Below are 20,808 nucleotides of genomic sequence, written 5' to 3'. Positions count from 1 at the left end.
ATACCAGTTTATTAACCAAAAAATGTACTGATTAATTCAACCAGGAACCTGAAAATGAAAATGGGGACAGACAGCAAATTGTTTTTTCAAATGTACTGTTAATGCAGCAAAAATCTGCTTCATGTTTAAGTGAAAAACATTTTCTTTACATACACAGAATTAATTTACTAACTTCTCATAACATCCTTACAACCCTGCAGTCGTTTTCTAAAATCTGGAACCAAAAGCAGGTTATTTTTAAACCACAGCTCAAAAACTCAAAGACCAGAAACCAGCAAATGTTTTGACTTATTTTTAATATATTTTTTTTTTATAAAATAATGAAAACATAATTTACACTTTTAAAATGTACATGTTATTACAACCCAAAGAAAACCAAACCCTTGCTTCAGTTATTCCCGCTGAATGCAGGAAACATCGATGGAAAGAGGAACAATGAGGCTTGAGGAAAAAGGAAAGGAAGGAGGAATTGAAGAGAAAACGCAGTACCCTCTCATCTTCACTATTGTCTGCAACAGTGGCCAACATGTCAAAAATAAATTATAAAAATATTAACAACAACACAAAACAAAAAGGAAATAACTAGTCACAATATTACCAGTAATAATGCATTATTGGATTTGTTCAATAGGGGTCCTTGTGTATGCTTTAAATAGCTTAAAATTATACATAACAAGATTTATATATATGTAAAAAAACAACCTTGCCCCTTTTACATCAGCAAACTAAAGATTAAGACTTGAAGACACTAAAATCACAGCTACACCTGCAGAGCTGTGTGGATGGAGGACATCCTGCTAACAGGAACCCGACTGAAGCTGCTTAAAGACAAAAAAGACAAAGAAAAAACTGGGATGACAACAACCCAGAGAAGGAGGCAGTGGGTTTAAAGCGGGTGCTGCAGAGAGAGAGAGAGAGAGAGTGGAGCGGGGGGGAAGAAGGCGGTAGTTATCCTCTGGGGTCAGTGACAAAAAAAAAAGTTTTTTTTGGCTCTTCCAGCAATTTGAAACATCCTGCTGCCCAAAAACATTTAAAGGGACAACGGTGCAGACAGCAGGGTGACGTCTGTCATCATCACCCACCCCCCACCCAACGGTCGAGTGTCGTTAACAGCATCCTGAGGAACCTGAGTGGAAACTTTAAACAGATCCAGTTAAAGAGAAACCTCCTGTTTTATCAGAGAGATGAGAGTGCAGTACAGTTTTAGCAGGGTGGAGGGGCGAGAGGGTTGGGGTGTACTGTCCATTCACTGCCAGCATTCAAAAACATGTTTCTGTATGAAAAATACAGTACACAGTATCATTGAGAGCACTTTCGCAGTATAAAACACAAGAAAAGTCCTCTCAAACAAGCACATCTGTCCTGATGTGACGGACTTTCAGGTACAGTACATGTTTCCTGTGAGCGCGCTCAGCCGGAGACGGAGCTTCACTGGATCACAAATACATGCAGACTTGAGAACACTTTGAGAAAATACACTTATTTACTTTCTTGGTGAGGCTGTTGCACATGCTTTATGCACTCCAGTTCAGTTTGTGACGTCTTAAAACACAAAAACAACAACAACCGGGTCGCTCTGCTGCCTGACACACTAAATCATAAACAACACAAGGTTTGTTAAAGGACGTCGGTTAGAGGTTACAGCGACGTGATGGAAGCAATTTGATTTCACAAAAGCAAAAATAACATGACGTGTGTGAGCCATCGAATCACCTCATAACTACCAGCTCTTCTGAGAGCTACCAGGAGCAAGAAGTTGGCTGATTTTTAAACATTTCTCCAGTTTTTCAGTAATCCAGCTACAGCAGTTGGTACGTCCAATAAAAAAGGTAAAAATGAAAGTTTATCCGCCATGCTTTATTCCCCAAAACGTAAACAATAATATGGTCAAAACTGGGCTCATGTGGGGCTACGCCAACCACATTACTTCAGAATAAGCTCTTCACCAGAAAGCAGGTAAGTGTAACTCTCAAAATTCTGCAACTAAAACCAAACAAAGGACCCGCTTAAGGTTAAAGCAACCATCAGTTCATTCAGGTCTGAGATGATCGGGCACTGCTGAGGACGCTGCTCTGTGTGGGAGATATGACGACGCCGCGCTGGCGAGCTCTGCGACCGTTTGCTCTCGGCACACTGATGGCTTGATTCACAGCCGTGGGCCGCCGCGGGTCACCCGTGTAAACGGAGGGCAGGAAAACAGCGGCGAGGCCCACAGGATTCAGATTACAGTAAACAGGTTTGTTCATCACTCCGCTGTCCACACACACACACACACGCGAGGAATAAAATACATCCCCAGCACAAACAATGCTGTGCTGTAATGCTTCTCACTTTTGTACCATCAATCTCACACACACACAAAAACACACACACACACCTTTAGTACGTCTCTTATACAATATCAGTACATTGTCGATAATATTGATATATGAGAATTGTACCACACAGGCATCTATCTACAGTACCACGTCTGTAGCGCTTCCTCTCTTCTAGTGCATTCTGGGAGATGCAGTCTTATTTATTTATTTATTTTTTTGGCTGATTGGCTGCAGGAACAGTATTAGGCCTCTCCAGGTGATGTAGTGTTCTCTAAAACAGTCAGGATCTCCACTCCTGCTCGCTCCTCCGGCATAGTAGCAGATGTATTTACACCGTGTGACAAATATTCAGACGTCAGTTAGAAAAATAAACAGGCTCAGAGCAGGGAGCGTGTAGAGAGGGAGGTTCTCTACTGGAAGGGTTTAAAAAAATCCAGATCTTCTTTTTCTCTCTGGTTTAAGGCAGCCCAGTGGAAGCTGAGTGTGACATCTGCCGCCCCTGTGAGTGCAAGGAATCATGGGAACTGAAAGCCCCTCCCTCTGGCCTGAACCTCACTCTCTTCCTTGGCTGTCGGTCACTCCCTCTGTGAATCGGCTAAGGAGTGAGCCTCGTGGTCGCTGCCCGGCTTATTGAGATTGGTCAGAAGCACGCTGAACTTGCGCAGCTGCTCGCTGGCGGTCTGGCTCTCCACCTGCAGCCGCTGGTTGTTCTCTCTCAGGTTGGCCATCTCTGCAAGTAAGATGACCTTATCTTGCTTCTCCTGCGATAGAGAGGAGGAGAAATAAAGGCAATGTTCAGTTATCAAAGACCAAATAACATCTGCATGGAGCCACAAATACATGTGAGCCTCACAATGAGGTGATGCAGCTTTTAAACATAAATCAACATCAACAACACATGTAAATATTTAAAGTCTTTAAGAAGACATGACTCCACAGTCACTTATTATCGATTATTTGGTACTTTAACCTCAGACGGTTCCTGCTTTAGAGAGAAAAACAAAAGGCTCTCACTTTCTCCAGGTCATTGTTCAGCTGCTTCAGCATCACTTCCAGGTGGTAGAGCCGACCGGACAGATCGTTGGGCACCTCATCGCTGTAACACACACAAACACACCTGGCATTCATTACCGTGGATCCAGTGATTACACACACAAAACACCGCTGTGATGTGCACGCCGCAGGTAAACAGACTGGTTTTACTGGTTTTATTATGAGGATCCGAAAGCGCTTCATCTTCAGTAAAAACCTGTTGTTGTTGTTTTTAAAAAGTGTGCTGCTCACTGGCAGGACAAACAGCCTCTCTGGTGCCACAGAGTTAACAAACTATTAATTCTGGAAACGCTCAAAAGGAGATGCTGATAAACTACCACCAGGTGGCAGTAGTGACTTATGAAAACCTGAATATTTACAGGTGCTCTCTGCTTCTTGATAACATGTCCTTCTGGATCTCTGTAACAGAGGGGCTGACCTACCTGCTGAGTGTGGGCGTGGTCCGTGGCGTCTGAGGAGTCTGAAACTGGACTGGACTAGCGGCCGGTCTCGTGTCTGGACTTCCGAGCTGCGGGTCAGTCAGCGAGAACAGGGAACCTGCTCTTTGTGCTGCAAAAGAAACACATGATCGTGCTTTTAAAAAGCCTTTTCCACATAAAGTACGTCCCCAAAAAGAAAAGGAGTGCTCTAAAAACCTTTCCTGGGAAAACAAAAGTGGTAAAAGAAGGTAAAAAGCAACCAAATCCCAGCAGCCACATAAAACGATCCTCTGGGCGCAAAAAAAAAAAAAAAAAATATATATATATACGAATTTAAGCACCGAGGCACCACTGAATGATTAACAGTCCAAAACTTTTTCCAGGTCCAATAAAACGATCGGTGTGGCTGCTCTGCCAGATGTTACAATAAAGTTAAACATCTGTGAAGAAACAGGGTTTATGGGGTTTAGTGGAGTGAAGTTAGCAGTAGCTTAGCGAGTGATAAGGAAGTTTTTTTGTTGTTGTTGTTTTTTTTTTAAGTAAAGCACTACTTCAGCTTTGCATGTAAAGAAAAGCAGAAAACATAACAGTTAACATAGAAAGCTGTGCTACTACAAACACATCAGCACTGAGAGGACGTAGACTGCTGAGGGTTCCTAACAGCCAGACGAATGTTCAAAGATCTGACATGACTCCATCCTCAACACGAGTGAGGACAGGGTCGATATTTCCGGGAGACTCTTGTAGAGATGGTGGTTACCTCATCACTCATGAACCAGGTTATGTTACATTTAATACTGAAATATCCATCCTCACCTTCGTACGCCTTAGCAGCGTTGACCAGGCTGGACCACTCGAGTCCGCTGGCTGTGTCGGGGAGGGGCATCATGCCGGGGTCGAGCCTCCTCAGAGGGGGGAGCTTGTCTCTCACTTCGGTCAGAGAGAGCTCGGATGCAGAGAGCGGCACTGTGGGGCAGCAGAGTCGTGATTAATGATCAGAACACAATCACAGCAGGTTTGCTTTAGTTGCTGCAAGCCGCTGGGAAGAGAATCGAGGCACTCACCCTTCTTGCTCTGCATGTGGTTGGAGGAGCCGGCGTGTTTGCGTGTGGGCAGCGTGCAGGTGAACAGCACGTCACTGGGAGCCGTCTGGTTCTCAGAGCTGGCGAAGCCGGCGTCCCTGCGCCCGCTGCACAGCGACTCGTCAGAAAAGGTGCGCTGCAGGGTGCGTCTAGGAGACTGCAGGGAGAAAGGTCAGAGGTCAGAGCTGTGTGCTCATGAGAGGAAAACGGATATCATCCACCAGCACGATGCTCACAGGGTCTCTCTGCGGCGTCTCCCCCGGGTTGTCCATGATGATCAGTTTCTTCAGGTCGTCCTCGATGCTGCTCTTGTACGTCCGTCGTGGCGAGCGCAGGTCCCTCAGTGACGCTCGCAGGCGAGGTTGTCCAAACACGTTCTTTGAATTTGTGTCCACCTGCCTGGAGACACAAGATATGAGAACAAAACACAAACATACAGTCTTTCCTTTACTGAAGACCGCTTCCTGCCTCTTTCCACGGTAAGAAACTATGTTCCACTTTATTCTGCCTACAGTATCCTCCAGTGTTTGTTGGTCTGCTGCCACTTACAGGAGAGTCAGAACTCTCTGGATGGTTTCGAGTAAAAACAAACATGTGTTGAAGGATTTCCCTTTGTTTAGGAGCGATCACGCGCTCCTCGGATGGATGGATATACGGACTTGGAAAGTTGTTCCGATCACTTTGTTTTGTGGATGTGATTTTAAGTAACAAAGTGAAAACGGGGCAGATGTTACAAAGGACATGACCACTGTGCGGGCCCAAGTTTGACTCCACAGATAAAGACACAAAAAGCCAAATTCCTTCTATTTCATTGATCAGCGCTTTAAAAATGCGAAATTTTATTACATAATTTGCACCGTTAATCACACATTTATGTCCACCATCCTTTTGAGTACGAGGTCATTTATATGATTATTTTGGTATAAAAGGAGGTGCCTAAAAATAATTTCTATCCCGGAAGAAGAACCAAGCATCAGAGCAGATCCGCTGAGGCTGTCGGTCTTACTTCTTGCTGTTGCTGCTGTCAGAGCTCGATGCTGTGGTTGAGTTTGAAGGAGAGGGGTTGGAGTCTTCTGCATGCCAACCGCTTGGTGTGCTCTTGCCATATGATGACTTGGGGGCGGAGCTGGACAGAGGGGTGGAGCTTAGCTGAGCTGAAGTGGGTGTTGCGGTAGAGGCTCGGACAGGCCGTGGTTTCTCCACTGGAGTTTTGTAACCCTGCGGTGTGTAGGCCCTGAAGGTTACAGAAGATAAAAGAAACAATATAAAAGTGCTTCACCAGGACAGAAAGACCCCAGAAGAGAAATACATCTGAATCTGACTTCTATTAACGCTGAGGATGATCGCCATCTATTAGATTGAATTAAGTGACAGAACATGGCTGCCATGTTTTTTGTTTTCCTTTTTCAATGAACGCTTCTTTAATATTTTAGTGGAAAAGTTTTTCAGAGGACAGGAAACATGTTTTCTACGCTCTAATGTGAATACAGTATGGGTTTATGAGATTTGCAAATCATTGCATTCTTTTTTTATCCACATCTTAAACAATGTTCTGGCTTTTTTAGGACTTGGGGTTACGTGTCTCGATCATCATGTGACACATCGCATGCACGTACAGTACAGAATAAGAGCTGCTGGGACTCAGAGTTTCAGCACAGATTGCTTTAATCCAGCACAGAGTGACCGAAGCGGGTGGAGGTTTGTGTGCTGAATCCCTGCGTGGATTTATATCGCGGCCCTGACAGTTATAAAACCACGAGAGCAAGAGATCACATGATGATCTTTATGTTTAACAAGGATTAGACGGCCATAATCCTACTTTTTCTCTACATTTAGTTTAGTATTGAACATTTTCAGTCATGTGATGATGCTACATAAACTAAAGACTGATAAAAACACTCTAAAGTGATTAATAAGCACATGAAACTGAGCCTAAAACTGCAACATTCGCTCTCTGTCTATCTGGCCTGACATTCTTACAGGACAACGTTGCTACGAGTTTCATAAAAGGATCAGCAGGTGAAGCATCTCATCAGGAGTTTGTCACTTACCTGGGCTTGAAAGCATCCATTTTATCAGCGCTGGAGCCAGGAGGAGGGAACGTCCTCGTCCTGTACCCTTTGTTCTGATTGGCCGCAGCTGGTATAATGGGCGAAGACTCTCGTCTCTTAGCCTCCCCCCCGCTGCCGCCGCTCCTTCCCACCGACAGCTCCGGGATGCCACTGTAGGTCGCAGAGCTGTGCATGGCCTTGTGGGGCTGGCTGTTGGACATGTTGCTGTGGCGACCGTTTCCGTAGTGGGTCGAGGCGTCGATGCCGCTATCGTTGGACCCGCCCTTGTTAAGGAGGTCGGGGTCAGGATCGGCCGGCTCACCGAGGCAACCCACGCCTCCTCGCTCTCCAGGTGCGCCTCCGTCGAACCAGCGCTCGTCGCTGTGGCTGCTCGAGGCGTTACTGGACAGCGTGTTGCTGCTGGAGTGACTGGAGTACTGAGTCTCACCCTGCGGAGGACACAGAGTCAGAGGAGCTCAGCGAAAAGGCGAAAGGTGGAAAGAAGAGAGACGCAGTGTTGATGTTGAGTCTGACCTTCGAGTGTCTGTTTGGAGAGTCTTTCCCCGGGACATCCTGTCTGGGCATCCTCCTCTGCCCCCCTCCACCACCTGGTCCTCGAGACGCTGGGACATGCCAGAGAGGCTCTGCATTCAAACACACACACGCAGATAGACAGACACTCTCAGGATTATAACAAATCACACTGAACGTCCACGGCTGTCAAAGAGGATTAAATACTTATAGCACATTTAAACACTGACCTCCCCCCACACACCAAAACCACACTCAGCAGCCTCTAGTCTGCTGAGCAACAACTGCACTCTAAAGCAGCATGAAAACAACACATAAGAAGAGTACATATCTATTGAATAAATTGAAGTGAGAAATTCTGTAAAAACTTTAAAAAACTACATCACATACAAAAAGGAAATGGGATGCTGAATTACGCACAGAAATACCACCGGAAATATGCAGTGAAGCACATTCAGCAACAAGTTCAAATTCATGGAACTGAATAAATAAATTATAACTGAAAGTTATAATGTTGTACACAAGCTAGGACTCATTTGCATATACTCTGGATTTGTCCAAATTCAGACACATAATAATGTCTTTGATGCCCTCAAGAAGATATTTCACCAAAATCTTGCAAAAGAGTCCAAGATCGCATTGCTCAGCATCTAAGGGGGTCAGCTAATAGATATCTTATACGACTACTATTGACAGCAGGAGTTAAAAGCACTGTCAGCATATCAACCACATATGATTCGATAGTGTTTGGGAAATCTGATGGAATAACATACTACTTAGGGCTTCAGAAAGGCTTATTTATCAGCAGATAGAGACCTATTTTTTAGGACATTTAAACAATAATGAGACTTTTACAAATCTCTGTTTAGATGTCATTTTATTTTCAGTTTCAGTGTTCAGCTGTACTCTGTAACGACGGCTGTGATGACAGCAATGAAAATATGAAGGGTGATGTTTAACTGTTTTTAAAAACCAACCCAATAAAAAAAACACCTCATTTTTTGCTACTTATGAGATTTTACATTATATGTTAAATAAGTGTAGACACATACAAGTGAGTTCAACATTTACTTCTGAAGGTGGTGCTGTACCTGTTTTGCTGCGCTCCATGGTACTCTCCTGACTGGTAAAGCCTGACGAAGATTCACCACTGGAGAGGAGGTCCACACCGAGGTGAGGATCATACGGCAGCAGGGGGCGCTGTCCTGTTCCAAATCTATATGAACCACAGGAGAAACATTAGTGATAGCAGAACACATTCACAGGGATTTTCCTGGCCCCTGGAGCTGCTGTTTAAGGTGATGAGTCTGTTCTACCTTACTAAACAGAAGTCTGTGAATCCTTCTGCTGTTTCTGACCAAAATTGCATTTTGTAATTGTGCAAATGCAGCTCTGCTCTTTTAATCAGTCCTGATGTTATTATTGGTGGAAGGTCAAAACCCTTTTAAAATAAAATAAGATGTACAGCTATTCAGACACCATGACAGAAAGGACACACTCTGGAATAAAACTCCCCAGCTGTAAAAATATAACGTTTCTGACTAACAGAGAACATTTTCAGTTTCTGCTTTGCATCCCTGTGGCGGTTGAATAAAACAAGTTTTTCTGGTTGGGTGAGATGTTATCAACCTCCACAGTGTGAGGAAGAGCCACCCACACAACAGATCCTTCCTCTGGGAGACTGTGTTCATACACGTCTAACTGCAGACCTGGTCGTGCCGCGCTATTCAGCCTGCGAGTTGAACCAATATATTCCACCTTCAGCACACAAAGCATTTACGAGTAAAACCAGACATGTTTGATCAAGATCAAATGAGTGACAGTGAAGAGCTCGCAGAGTAAAACACCACACACCCACACACCCACCTGTCGGGTGAAGGTTTGTAGCGCACAAAGGGGCCTGGTGAGATTCCAGGTGGTCCCATCGTGGTGAGACTGACCAGGCCGGAGGGAGGAGAGGAGAAGCTGGCTGAGGGGTTTCTGTAGGGCCTGTCGCCTCCTGCAGGAGACAGGCTGTAGTGGTTCTCTGGGTAGCTGACCGGCCTGAAATACACAAAGGACGGTGGGTAATCGAGAGAAACAAGCGTACTACAGAGAGGTGATTGATACATAACACAAATAAGAGAGATTTAAAATAACTGAGGACTAGTGTGTCTGTGTGTAACTCAAAAGAGCAAAACAGACTGAAAACACAATGAAAACAGCTTAAAATGTGTTGTTTTAGACAAACACCTGGAACCAACTCAAGTTTAAAAAACTAGTATTGACAGTTTTGGGGGGAAAAAAACTTTTTTAAGTGGAATAAAACCACACAAAGACTTTATTGTTTCCACTTTTTTAGGTGAAACAAAATGCCAGGATATCATTTACTATCAATTCAAGTTTATGACCGTCTGGCAGGCTTACACGGTACAGTAATCACATGAGTTAGCCTGAAGGCTTTTGTTACTTCACACACATCTGCCTCGGAAAACCCTGCTGTGAAATGTTATATAGAAGGATTTTCAGGAGCTGTGCACAGGAGGTCCATCATATTTATGCTTTTTGTATGAAGAAAACATCCTGATGACAGGACTAAGCAGGTATTTTTGGAGCAGTCACAGTTCATGTTCGGTTTATCCATGATGTCATCCAGCTGACATCACTTTTCCTCAAACATTCATTCAGTGATTTAACATCAAATCTTTCATCACACAACATAAAAAAACTAAGACAAGGAGCTGCAGAACAACTGTTTAGTTAAAATGCAATAAAACATTTAATCTCCAGCCACCTGTACAGCTGCAGCAGTTTTCTCCTCATCTCTATAATTAACTGTGTAAGATGATGACAGCCCCGTGATGTAAAACTGAAAATGTGACGGTGATTGAGGAGTTTGGACGAGGATACTATCTACTACAGGAAGCCTTTGTGAAGATGGCTCACTGCATTGCATATTACACTTTTACACCCATCATTAGTTAATGCTTTACGTCTTAATGAACAAATATCCTCATAGTATGCTGAAGAATGGTGACTGGATTCACTAACTTCATACAATCCGCAGTTAAAGCTGAAGTAGGTGACAAGATTTTGTCATCACTGGACAAAGACATCCATAAAAACCTTTTGGCATTCTTTACTTAAAGGAAATTTGACTCCTGCACCTCCTCCAAGGTCTGTATGAGGCTCTAGAACATCTAGCCTAGAACAAAGACTTTGGCCACTCACTGAGCGTTTCAGGTGAAGAGTACAATGAGAAAAAAAAAGTCAAAGTAGCTGCTGTTGTCCCTTTTCTAAATTTCTACACACTGCAGGCTTTAAACACTTTTTATACTTGCTTTTTTTTTCATTAAAATCTGAATTTTAATGGAGTGATGAATAAAGACTTGGTGCAGGTGGGGGAGGAGCACATGTGTAGAAGTCCTTCATGAGTCTTTTGCATATTCATGTGTTTGGTTTGTATGTGCACACTGCAATAACAGTGTCCACTCGCCTGTTGACTTCACCTGGAGTTAAGAGCTGGGGACTGGCATTTTTCTGCTGATCAGACTTTGATTCATATTTTACTTTAGAATGAAAAAGTTTGTTTGTTTTTGATATTTTTTCTGCTTGGAAATGCTGGGTTGATACTGGTAGAACAACACAGTGATGATCATGAGCTCACGCATGTGTTTGGCCTACTACAGCCACTTACAATGAACATGAGGCTTTCCTCCATGTCATACATGTAAAACCTTGGGTTGTATTTTATTTTATTTTAGTGTCCTTCACATTTGTCTTGTCACCAGTAAACAGATTGCAGTAAGCTACAGTGTCTCAGGCAGGAATGACTACTTGTGGAGAATAACTGTGTTGCGGCTCAGAGGCTCACCTCTTGGAGCTGAGGTGCTGAGGCTCTCTGTAGGGAACTGGCATCAGGGGCTTGTGTGAGCGTACTAGTGGAGGAGGTGGGGGGCCGATGGGGGCCCAGCGCTGCATGCTAGTGGGGTGGAGCCCTTGAGGAACAGGTGAGTTCTCCCATCGCCAGGTCTGGCGGGGAGAGGGTCGGTATCCTGCTGCCAGAGGCTCAGGTTCTGGTTTCTGCTCCATGGTCTTCATCTCGTACTCCTCGGTGCAGCCCCTACAGAGACAGAGGAGGACAGTTTATAACGGTACAGAGACACCACATCCACTACAAGAGAATTAAAAGCATGACATTTGCTGCTGTTTCCCTCCAAAACTCCAAGGTTATCTCCTTTACACAGCCTTCATGTGTAGTTTTTGATCCTCAGCACGGGTCAGTAAATGCAGCAGCCCTGAACTGTAGCTGAACCAGAACAGCGGTTTCTGTACAGAGTTCAGTGCGTGGAAACTGCTCAATAAATCTCCCCCAAATGCTCCACATTATTGTCCTCTCATAACTTACTTTGTGGATGCTCAAACACATTGCAGACATGTAACAGAGCTCACTAATGAGCTCCCCTGACGCCAATGGAGGGAGAAAGAGAGTAAAGTAAACCGATTATTGGCACATCAGGACTCCATCTCTCCTACTGCGAGACTGAGGTCAAGTGTGTGTGTCTGTGTATGTGTGTGAGAGAGAGAACTATCCAATCTCATCAAACAGCTCCTGAATCAGAGTCTTGGTAGACACAGCAGATATGTTTAGTAAAGGCACGCAAGGTTGCAGTAACTCTTGGTTGTACAATCACGCATCAAATAATTATGAATCTGTTTTTAAACCAAAGATCACAGAGACATCGACTCTTTCAGCTCCCTCTGACTAAATAAATAAAAACAGCATGTAAGTAGAAACAGCCTCAAACGAAGACACGATGCCATTTATTTATCATCAATAACTAAATCACTGATGGAGCTCCCAGCTAGACAGGTGGCCATCTCTACGCATCTACTCAACCTTAATATTTTTTTATGTTCTCACGGTAAGCTTTCACCTGACGCCCAGCACATGTCTTTTACACATCATCATCATCATTACTCCATTCACAAAGCCTCACTGCAGGAGGGAAGGAGGCATCAAATATGCATACTGGATGGCATTTAACATGAGACTAATGAAGAGAGGAGGAAATGAGCAGGAAAATGCTGTCAGGGTGAGGATTTAAAGTGAGGCAGAGTGAGATAAAGACCATGAGGACAGAGTGTGTGTAGTATAAACTTTCATTATTAAACAATACGCATGTGGCGTATTAAGGCAATAATGCTGTTACCTTGTCTGACGCAAGTCTATTAATTTTCAGTTATTTACGTTTAATGGATGAATAAAAGTGTCTGTTATGCTTGGATAAACTAGACCCCAATGATAAATTCACCACAGCATCAGAGGGGGGAGTGCATTTTTGTTTTGGGGGTGGTTATAAAGTCTTTGGGGGCATCAAAAGTTCCTGTAAGCAGCAGAACAAAAATAAAGTCAGAACAAAGAAGTCCATTATAGTTTCCCCAAACTGCAGAGCAGAGTCTTTAAATATGTTTTTGCTTGAAATTGGCTTCAACGATGAATCAAATGTTTGTTTTTAGCACACATGTTAGCAGAATATCTGTGAGGCTCCTCAAAGTGCTGCTTGGACAAAACATTTCAAGATGTCATCGTGTGCTTTGGGAAACTGTGCAGTGGATACATGTTTCTTTTCTACAGCGTGATTATTCATTTAAGCTTGAAAATAATCAGCTGACTAATCCACAGTCAAAACAAGCTGCAGCCATGTCCACGGTAAAACACAAACACAACACAGACGTCCTCAAAAACACGACCAGCTGATTTCAAATGACATGTGCATTAAACCAAAAGACACACAAGTCTATGCACATGTGGTCGGGATATTTTCATCAACAACGGAATGAGTCAAATCCAATCAGTATCAATACGGTTACATAACAGCAGCGGGCTAACACAAACGCAGGAAGAGAGCACAAACCTTAGAGAGAGCAGAGCCTAAATCTGTCGGCATTCAGTGTTCCTCCCATCACGCTGGCTGATGTGACACAGCTGGAGCTCGTGCACGCACTCGTGCACGCACACAGTCAAATGCACAGTGCCATAAGTCACACCTTCTCCCCGTTGTATCTGTCCATCTTGCACGTTCGGAGCCGAGAAAGAACGGCAAAGAAAAAGCCCTTCCAACTTTGGTCTCTCTCTCTTTTCTTTCTTTTTCTCTTCCACCCACTGCTCTAACTCTCGGCGGTGTTGAGACACGTCCTCCTCACCCAGCGTTTCTCTGCCTCTCCTGCTCAAAACACTCAACCCTGCCTGCCTCCCTCTCTCTCTCTCTCTCCCTCCCTCCCTCTTTTCCTGTCCTTTTCATTCGCACAGGGCGTGCATTTTTAATTAATCACTTCCACTCCTTTATTTATTTATTTATATTTTTTGTGGACCTTTTTTCTCCTGCAGATTCCAGGCTTTAATCTCATGCAATCTGCTTGCCTGGCACACAACAGCAAATGAGTCGGATGGGGAGAGAGAGGAAGAATGAAATACAAGACTCTAATTATCAGTTGCTCCAATGCCACAGTACCATGTGTGTGTTTGTGCATGTGTGTGTGTCAAAGGGATTTAAGTTGGTGTAATTAAACTGCCTCCAGCATTAAAGAAATCTAACCACTGTGCGATCACACAGCCTGACACAATTACTGTATTTAGGAGCTCTGGTTCTCGGTCACAAGCGTGTGCGCGCACACACACACGGTTATTTTTTCACCTCAGTAACACCACATCAGCGTCTCATAAGGTCTCGTTATTCTGTCTCAATCAAGGCCTCGTGTGTGGATGAAAGGATGGAAAAGGGTGACGGCAGGGAAAAGATATAAATGATGTGGAGGAGAGGAAGTGACACAATAGCAGAGATGAGCAGATATGAAGAAGAAAGGAAGGCGGATTGTAGCTAATTCACGTTAAACAAATGCTTCTTTCTTTTTGTCTGTGTGCCTCATTTCGCCCGCTTCCTTTTCAGCCACGCATCTTTCTTTCTCTCTGTTTGCTCGCTTCCTCTTTTCACACACTCCCACACAGAATCATCAGAACATTGGAGTCTGGCCACTATCTCTGCCAGGCTTTTGTGTGTTGGAGTAATGAGTGTCCTGCGCTCTCTTCTAGCTCGCTCTTGTCCTTCCACTTCTGCCCACTTACACTGAGCGCGCTCCTGTGCTGTAACCCACTGTCCAAACATCTGCATTCATGACAGCTGTTTACAAATGAAGCTCGGCTTCAAAGGAAACCACACGCAGACTGCCACGCACCTGCGAGGCCCGCCTTCTTCATATGGAGGAATGATGACAACTTTGACTGTGACCGATGTCCTCAGCAGGTCAATCATCTGCTCGTGCGTCAGCGTCACTGCGGCCACCTTACAGATCTCCACTAACCGGCTACCCTGCCTCAGGCCTGCCTGCCAGGCGAAGCCGTACTCCTCCACCTGGATGAAAAAACAAAACAAAAGCAGAGCATTTATGCACTGCCAATAATCTTCAGAGTGCTTCAAAATTAGATCTGGTCATCTGACGGTACCTCGGCTACGGTGCCATCCAAGCGAACGTGGAAGCCCAGCTGTCCCAGTCCATTTCTTCTTAGTGTCATATCCACAGTTTCACATCCCACCGTCAACAACTACACAAACAGAAGGAAAAAAAATCATATCAGATTTACAGTATTAGCTTGTTATATATGGACTAACAAGCTAAAGATCATCATAGCAAAGTAACAACCAGGTGATGATGACTTCTTACCCAGCACTGGGTGAACTTTTCAGTCTCAAATCTGCATGTATTTGGTGCTTTTAGTAAGATTAACTCATTTTTAAATATTTAATTTTCTGCTGGATTAACTCAAAGCTTGATCGAGTCCAGGAAATCTCCTCTTCCCAGCGTTTAATTCATCACTTTTTTCACAGATTATCACAATATGAAAGGCTCAGATGAGCCAGTGCAGACAGTGGCATAGCCTCATTGAAATAAAAGACAACCACAAAAACATAAAGCAAAAAAAACAGAATACATTGTGATTGTTGACACAATGACTTGCCTTTGAATTTAGTTTTTCAGTGGAATGAAAACCAACACCCACTGTGGAAATCCCCTGAGCTTAAAGGAGTATAAAAGAATGAAGGTGTTGCACTGATTTGGTCTAATAAACTTCAATAACCACATGAAACATTTCTGACTACAGGAAGCTCTAAAGAATAATTTTGTGCAAGCAGTATGTCTTGTTTGCACTAGACATACAGGAGCACAAATGCAAACAGATGAGGAAAGTTTCATGTTATTTTGCTCTAAGAGTTGGTGAGAAAGCAACAAAGCAATAATAAAAAAAAAACCACACACCAAAGGATGTAAAGAAAACTACAGGCTGGAGAACAAGGAAGTAAACAAGACATGACACAATTGTGTCTGCACTGTAGTCTTTCTACAAGATCTGCTTACAGCACAGCCTGCCAGTCTTTGCTCCAAGGTCTCACCTTTAACCTCTGCACCATCTCCCTGATGTCCTGTGCACCTCCCTCTGGCACTCGAACTGCAATGTGGTCTCCTCTGCCGTAGAAGATCTTCAGCGCCAGCCGCTCCGGCGTCCAGCCGATCACGTCTGCACAGAAACAGTTGAACACCACCTCTTTGGTGGAGCAGTCTATGAGGACGATGTATTCAGCCGACACACCCAAGGCACAGGGGAGTTCTGCTCCCCCGCCTCCGCTAAAGTCCTGGGCCTGGACTCTCCAGGCGACCGCCCCGGCAGCACCCAGCTCCGCTCCCTCTCTCGCCTTCATGCGCTCCCGTTTCTTAGATGCGAGGGAGATGAGGTTGTTTAATTTGCCGGCCGAATCCAGCGGCGTGCTGCTGACATAGTTCTCGGCCAGGTCGCGCAGGTACTCCTGCCGCGTTCGCGTCGCCATGGTGTGGAACTTCTCAGACTTGTGTGCTGCGTTTTCTGCGTTGATGACTTTGGCGAGAAGGAAGTTACGAAAGGTCTCTGGGTCCCGGAAGGTGACGCCGCTGGGGATGGGTGGTCCAAAGGGGGGCACATCCTTCATTCGCGTCACGGCAACACTGAGAGGAGGGAACAGAGTATTGGAAGTGAGATCCTAATTAATAATGTGCACCATGTGTATAGAAACATGAGTTTGTGCTGATGTAAACATTTACCTGTAATAGGTGTTTTCAGAGCAGGGGTTGTGAACACGAACAATAACAAAAACGTGCTGGAAGTGTGAACGAATATTTTGTGGGGTGAAGGACAGCGCTCCAGGCTCCTGAAAGATGATGGTGACAATATCGTTCCCTATGTGCCTCTTTCTCAGGAGCTGAGCAGGAGAGAAGAGATAAAAACGATAAATTAATAAAATGAGCGAGCGTAATTGGCATTCACACGACTGACTCAGTGAACGACAGAAAGTCTGACAGGGGAAAAGAGAGATTAAGACGCTCGCTGTTAGACAACAAGCAACAGCTCTTTATGTAATTTGTTTTGCGGGTTCTGTGTGGGCTATTTGTGTCTGTGTGTGTGCGTTAGTTTGTCTGTCTATCTGCGTTTATGTAGGAGACGTGGCACACAGTGCAGGCTGTGTCTGTGGTGCGGTGCTTGCCAATCTGCTCTTCATCTGCAAAGAGAAGTGTGAAAGTACCAATTATGTAATGCAGCCCACTGTTTGGCTCCTGTGCAGTACCACAGGAGCATCCCTCACTCATATCCAGGCTGCTGTGTGAACATTTGAATTGTACTTCATGTTTTTTTACAGTAGCATGAAAATCTGGGATATTTGGGACCTCTTATGTATTAGCATATCATTTTCTATTTCAGCATTTTGAATGTGACCCTTCATATGCATGATTCACCTGTTATTTACAGCAAATTTCTTCATTGTTCATTTAACCCAAGATGTGCAGGTGAAATTAGTGTTCTCCTTTATCCTGAATTCAGGAGTCATCACAGCAGCTTACGTTTCAATCTTCTTTTGCTTCTCCAGTCACTGAGGGTTATTTTTGCAGTGAGATGATGCCATCTAGAGGTTCAACTGAGTAAGTAAACTTCCTTGCTGTTGCAGCCCCTAAAGCCTCTGGATGGAGTTATTGTGCTGTTATATTCTGATTAAACACCTGACACCAACACTCGGCTGTTCGAACATTTTAACGATTTCACATTTTCTCATGTTACTAAAAGATGAGGAGATTATCAAAAAGCTTTTTCTATAATAAATAACTGATTGCTGGTATGGATATGGCAACAGTGAAGTTTAATTAACAAGATTAATGTATGTTTAATGACACCTCTTTGGCCTAAACTGCTCTGCTCTGTCATATTGACACATTCAAAAGTGTGTACTAATCCCGAGCACCTGCAGGCTTGTCTGAGCACATGTGCACACTCGAGACAGGCTCTTACGCAAATACTCAGGCAAACTGTAAAAAATACCAACATGCTGAATTTTACACACTCTTGAGCGACACCAGCACATGCTGGAAACGCACAGCATCCAGAAGATCATGCAAGAAGAAAAATTTAGTCAAATTAAAAAAAAAAAGAGAGAGAGGGAAAGTAAGAGGAAGAATATATCCTAATAACGACACTGCTGAACCCCACCCAACTCTGATCCAGACAAACAATGAGGGCAGAAGAGACAGCCAGAAAGGAAAGAAATAACAAGACACAGAAAACAAAGACTATAAAAACACAAGAGGCTGAATAAAAACAAAAAATTCCAAATGAAGAGGTCGACAAAAGTCACAAGTTTCCACTTCATGAATTCTTGCCGTCGTTTACGAGCCAGAGAAAAAAAGCAGAAGAAGCTTCAGCTAACAAACACAGACGTGCTTTCAAAGGCTGTGTGACAACAAAGCATCGACTTGGACGCTTTTTTTTTTTTCTTTAGAGACGCACACCAGTGTTGGAGCTTTACTTAGGTGGGGCTGTTACCTGCTGTGGGTTGCTGGGCATGTACGGCAGCATGGTGGACACGTGGAACATTATCTCATAGCCCTGGTAGGTGGTGTACAGGGAGTGGGTGCCCGTAGAGTCCGCTGGAGGAAAGATATTTGTTGAAAGTCAGCAGCTGTTGACCACACATTAGTCAAAGTTTCTGATGATGCATTCACTGTGTAACCCCCAGTTTTATGACACATATGCAACAGTACTGACTTTATGAGTCTGTTAAATGTAGTGAATTCATGAAAACTAAAGATGCTGCAGGAGTTATTGTGTAAACATTCTTTATGGCTTTATCAGGACAAGTGAGTGTCTCTATAAAGAACATCCTTTAAAACCTAAAATACTCATTTCAGTTTATTTGCATTTTTCTTTTGAGAATAGGAAACAGTAATGCAATGATACATTAAAACCACTTCTTCAGCAATGAGACCAACATGTAAAAATATGATTTCTAAAAGCGGATGCTATGCTGCAGAGCGTTCTTACTCTTGGTGTCGAGCTGTGCAGCGTATTTGGTGAATCCTTTGAGAAGCACCTGCTCCCCGAGCAGCTCCAGGAAGGCAGAGAAGGCGGGCGACGCCTCCTCGTTGTTGTACATCTCCTCCTCTGTGCTCTGCCCTGCACGGCACAGCAGAACACCCACCTTGTGCTTCTGACTTAACTACAAGGCAGAAGAGACACGATATTAATATTACACAAGCAGAACAAGCACGAGCAGCTGAGAGACCACACACACAAACACAGCTGAAACACAGCACTCTGAAGGTTAATGCCAACAAACAAGCTTTTAACCCAAAAGTAACGTATATCTGGATTTGTTTACACACAGCTTTGTTGATCTATAAACCACCTGCACAAACAACCCAACAGGCCAGTTGTTGGCAAAATACCTCCACCCTACACTTCTCCCTCCATTAAATGAAAGGTGAGATAACATGGCCAAACATTACAGCTTGTATGGTTACTCACTCATGCTCAAACGCACCACACCCTGTTTCTTACAGCTTTCCCTGTACAACACTGCACTTTGCACCAGCACTAAATCAGTTACCCAAGTCTCACACACTACCTGAGAACACCACGTGCCACAGCTTCACCTTATTAGTGTACAATTTTACTCTGCAGTCTTCCAGCCTGCTGGAACAGCTGCTCGGTGCACTCAGTGCAGCATAAACTCACCCCCTGTTCATCCAGTTTAAGGAGCTGCTCTGTGACTTTGGCCGTGCTGAGCGCCAGTCTCAGACAGGACACGTTGAGTTCGGGGACGACCTGTTCCAGGACCTCTTTGAGTGGCAGACCCCGAACGGTGCCATGCTTCCCCGTAGACGCCACTGCATCTTCTAAAATGGAGCCGCGCAGCGTCACCAGCTGTGGGTTCAGAACAACATTAGTTAAAAAAACAAACAAACTGGAAGCAATTTGAGCTTCCTACATAACAAATATTATTCAAGTGTCATGGTTGAAATGTCAAGAAAATTAATATTCCCCCCCCAAAGGTGTTACAGTGACTATAACCTCATGATGTGGGAAACAACAGATCAGTCTGATTATAGTAACCAGCCTTGTTAATGATGTGATGATGTGCATCGTTCTTGTTTGTGATAAAACCACTGGATTTATTACTGTTGTTTTGTTTTATGGGTTTTTTTTAACCCATCCATAAATTTAAATAGTGAATTGAACTTTAGTGTATCAGACATATTGGCTTTTGTGGGTTGGGTATTTATGAAATAATAAAGCAGCATTGCTGTAAAAAAGTAACAATAATGTTGATGTTGAACTCTACTGAGAGAGGTCAGAGGTCACTTGGTTACTGTACTACACCTTTGGGAAAAAGGGGTTTGGGTGATTCATAGTATGGGAGTCTGAAGCAGGTCGGTCCATCAGATCACATTAATGGCGCCCTGCTGCCCTGAAGGGTCTTCCTCTTTGTCAAACACGCACGCAGTGACAGGCGTCTGTGTGGAGGCTTTAAGTTCAGCGGTGTTGTGAATCAAGATTCTGCTCAGTATTGTGCTGCTTCCTGATCAGGGGGAACTGACCTGCTTCAAAACAGTTCGACTATAATAACCTCTGGGAGGAGTGGGCTGCTGCTGCGTCTCACTTGCAGACTGATTAAAAATGTATGGCGGTCTCTGGAGCTGGCAGAGGCCGGAGAGACAGCTGAACCTCAGCGACTCGGGTCTGCTGCAGAGAAATGAAGCCCGACCGACCCGCGGCTGAAGTTACGCAGATATCGTTTCAACTCGTCAGCCTGTGAGCAAGGCCGAGCGAGTGACTGCGACGTGCTGAGCAGAAATATCAGAGGGGGGGCTGTTTGAATGTGTGACAGAGGGAGAGGAGAAAGAGGAAGTCTCCCCACCTTGCTGTGTCAGCAGTGCTGCACAGAATTAAATGACAGGCTTAGGGGGATGGATATTTGAGAGCGGCTGTGGCTTGAGTGGGAGAGAATAAAGTCCGCAA

At 44.3% G+C, this 20,808-nt stretch overlaps 1 protein-coding gene across 3 annotated transcripts in view; it reads right to left on the bottom strand.

The window, feature by feature from the left end:
• Window positions 1–286: 286 nt before the first annotated feature.
• The window catches only part of sipa1l3 (signal-induced proliferation-associated 1 like 3), a 93,832-nt gene continuing 73,310 nt past the window's right edge, over window positions 287–20,808 (bottom strand). For all 3 annotated transcript variants that reach the window (XM_063492735.1, XM_063492734.1, XM_063492736.1), the window contains 19 exons: window positions 19,525–19,713; window positions 18,832–19,006; window positions 18,334–18,437; window positions 16,566–16,723; window positions 15,884–16,469; window positions 14,938–15,036; window positions 14,670–14,845; window positions 11,308–11,556; window positions 9,321–9,497; window positions 8,546–8,670; window positions 7,458–7,567; window positions 6,924–7,372; window positions 5,879–6,106; window positions 5,109–5,271; window positions 4,855–5,029; window positions 4,607–4,756; window positions 3,794–3,920; window positions 3,333–3,414; window positions 287–3,079 (listed from right to left, as the gene is read on the bottom strand). In XM_063492735.1, coding sequence (XP_063348805.1) covers window positions 2,894–3,079; window positions 3,333–3,414; window positions 3,794–3,920; window positions 4,607–4,756; window positions 4,855–5,029; window positions 5,109–5,271; window positions 5,879–6,106; window positions 6,924–7,372; window positions 7,458–7,567; window positions 8,546–8,670; window positions 9,321–9,497; window positions 11,308–11,556; window positions 14,670–14,845; window positions 14,938–15,036; window positions 15,884–16,469; window positions 16,566–16,723; window positions 18,334–18,437; window positions 18,832–19,006; window positions 19,525–19,713 — 3,708 coding nt within the window. In that variant the 3' untranslated portion in view covers window positions 287–2,893. The remainder of the gene's footprint in view (window positions 3,080–3,332; window positions 3,415–3,793; window positions 3,921–4,606; window positions 4,757–4,854; window positions 5,030–5,108; window positions 5,272–5,878; window positions 6,107–6,923; window positions 7,373–7,457; window positions 7,568–8,545; window positions 8,671–9,320; window positions 9,498–11,307; window positions 11,557–14,669; window positions 14,846–14,937; window positions 15,037–15,883; window positions 16,470–16,565; window positions 16,724–18,333; window positions 18,438–18,831; window positions 19,007–19,524; window positions 19,714–20,808) is intronic.

Source organism: Pelmatolapia mariae, linkage group LG14 (genome assembly GCF_036321145.2).
Source record: "Pelmatolapia mariae isolate MD_Pm_ZW linkage group LG14, Pm_UMD_F_2, whole genome shotgun sequence".
In the NCBI taxonomy this organism is placed as follows: domain Eukaryota; kingdom Metazoa; phylum Chordata; class Actinopteri; order Cichliformes; family Cichlidae; genus Pelmatolapia; species Pelmatolapia mariae.
The sequence above is the reverse complement of the archived record's forward strand: the minus strand, read 5'-3'. Positions and strand labels throughout refer to the sequence as shown.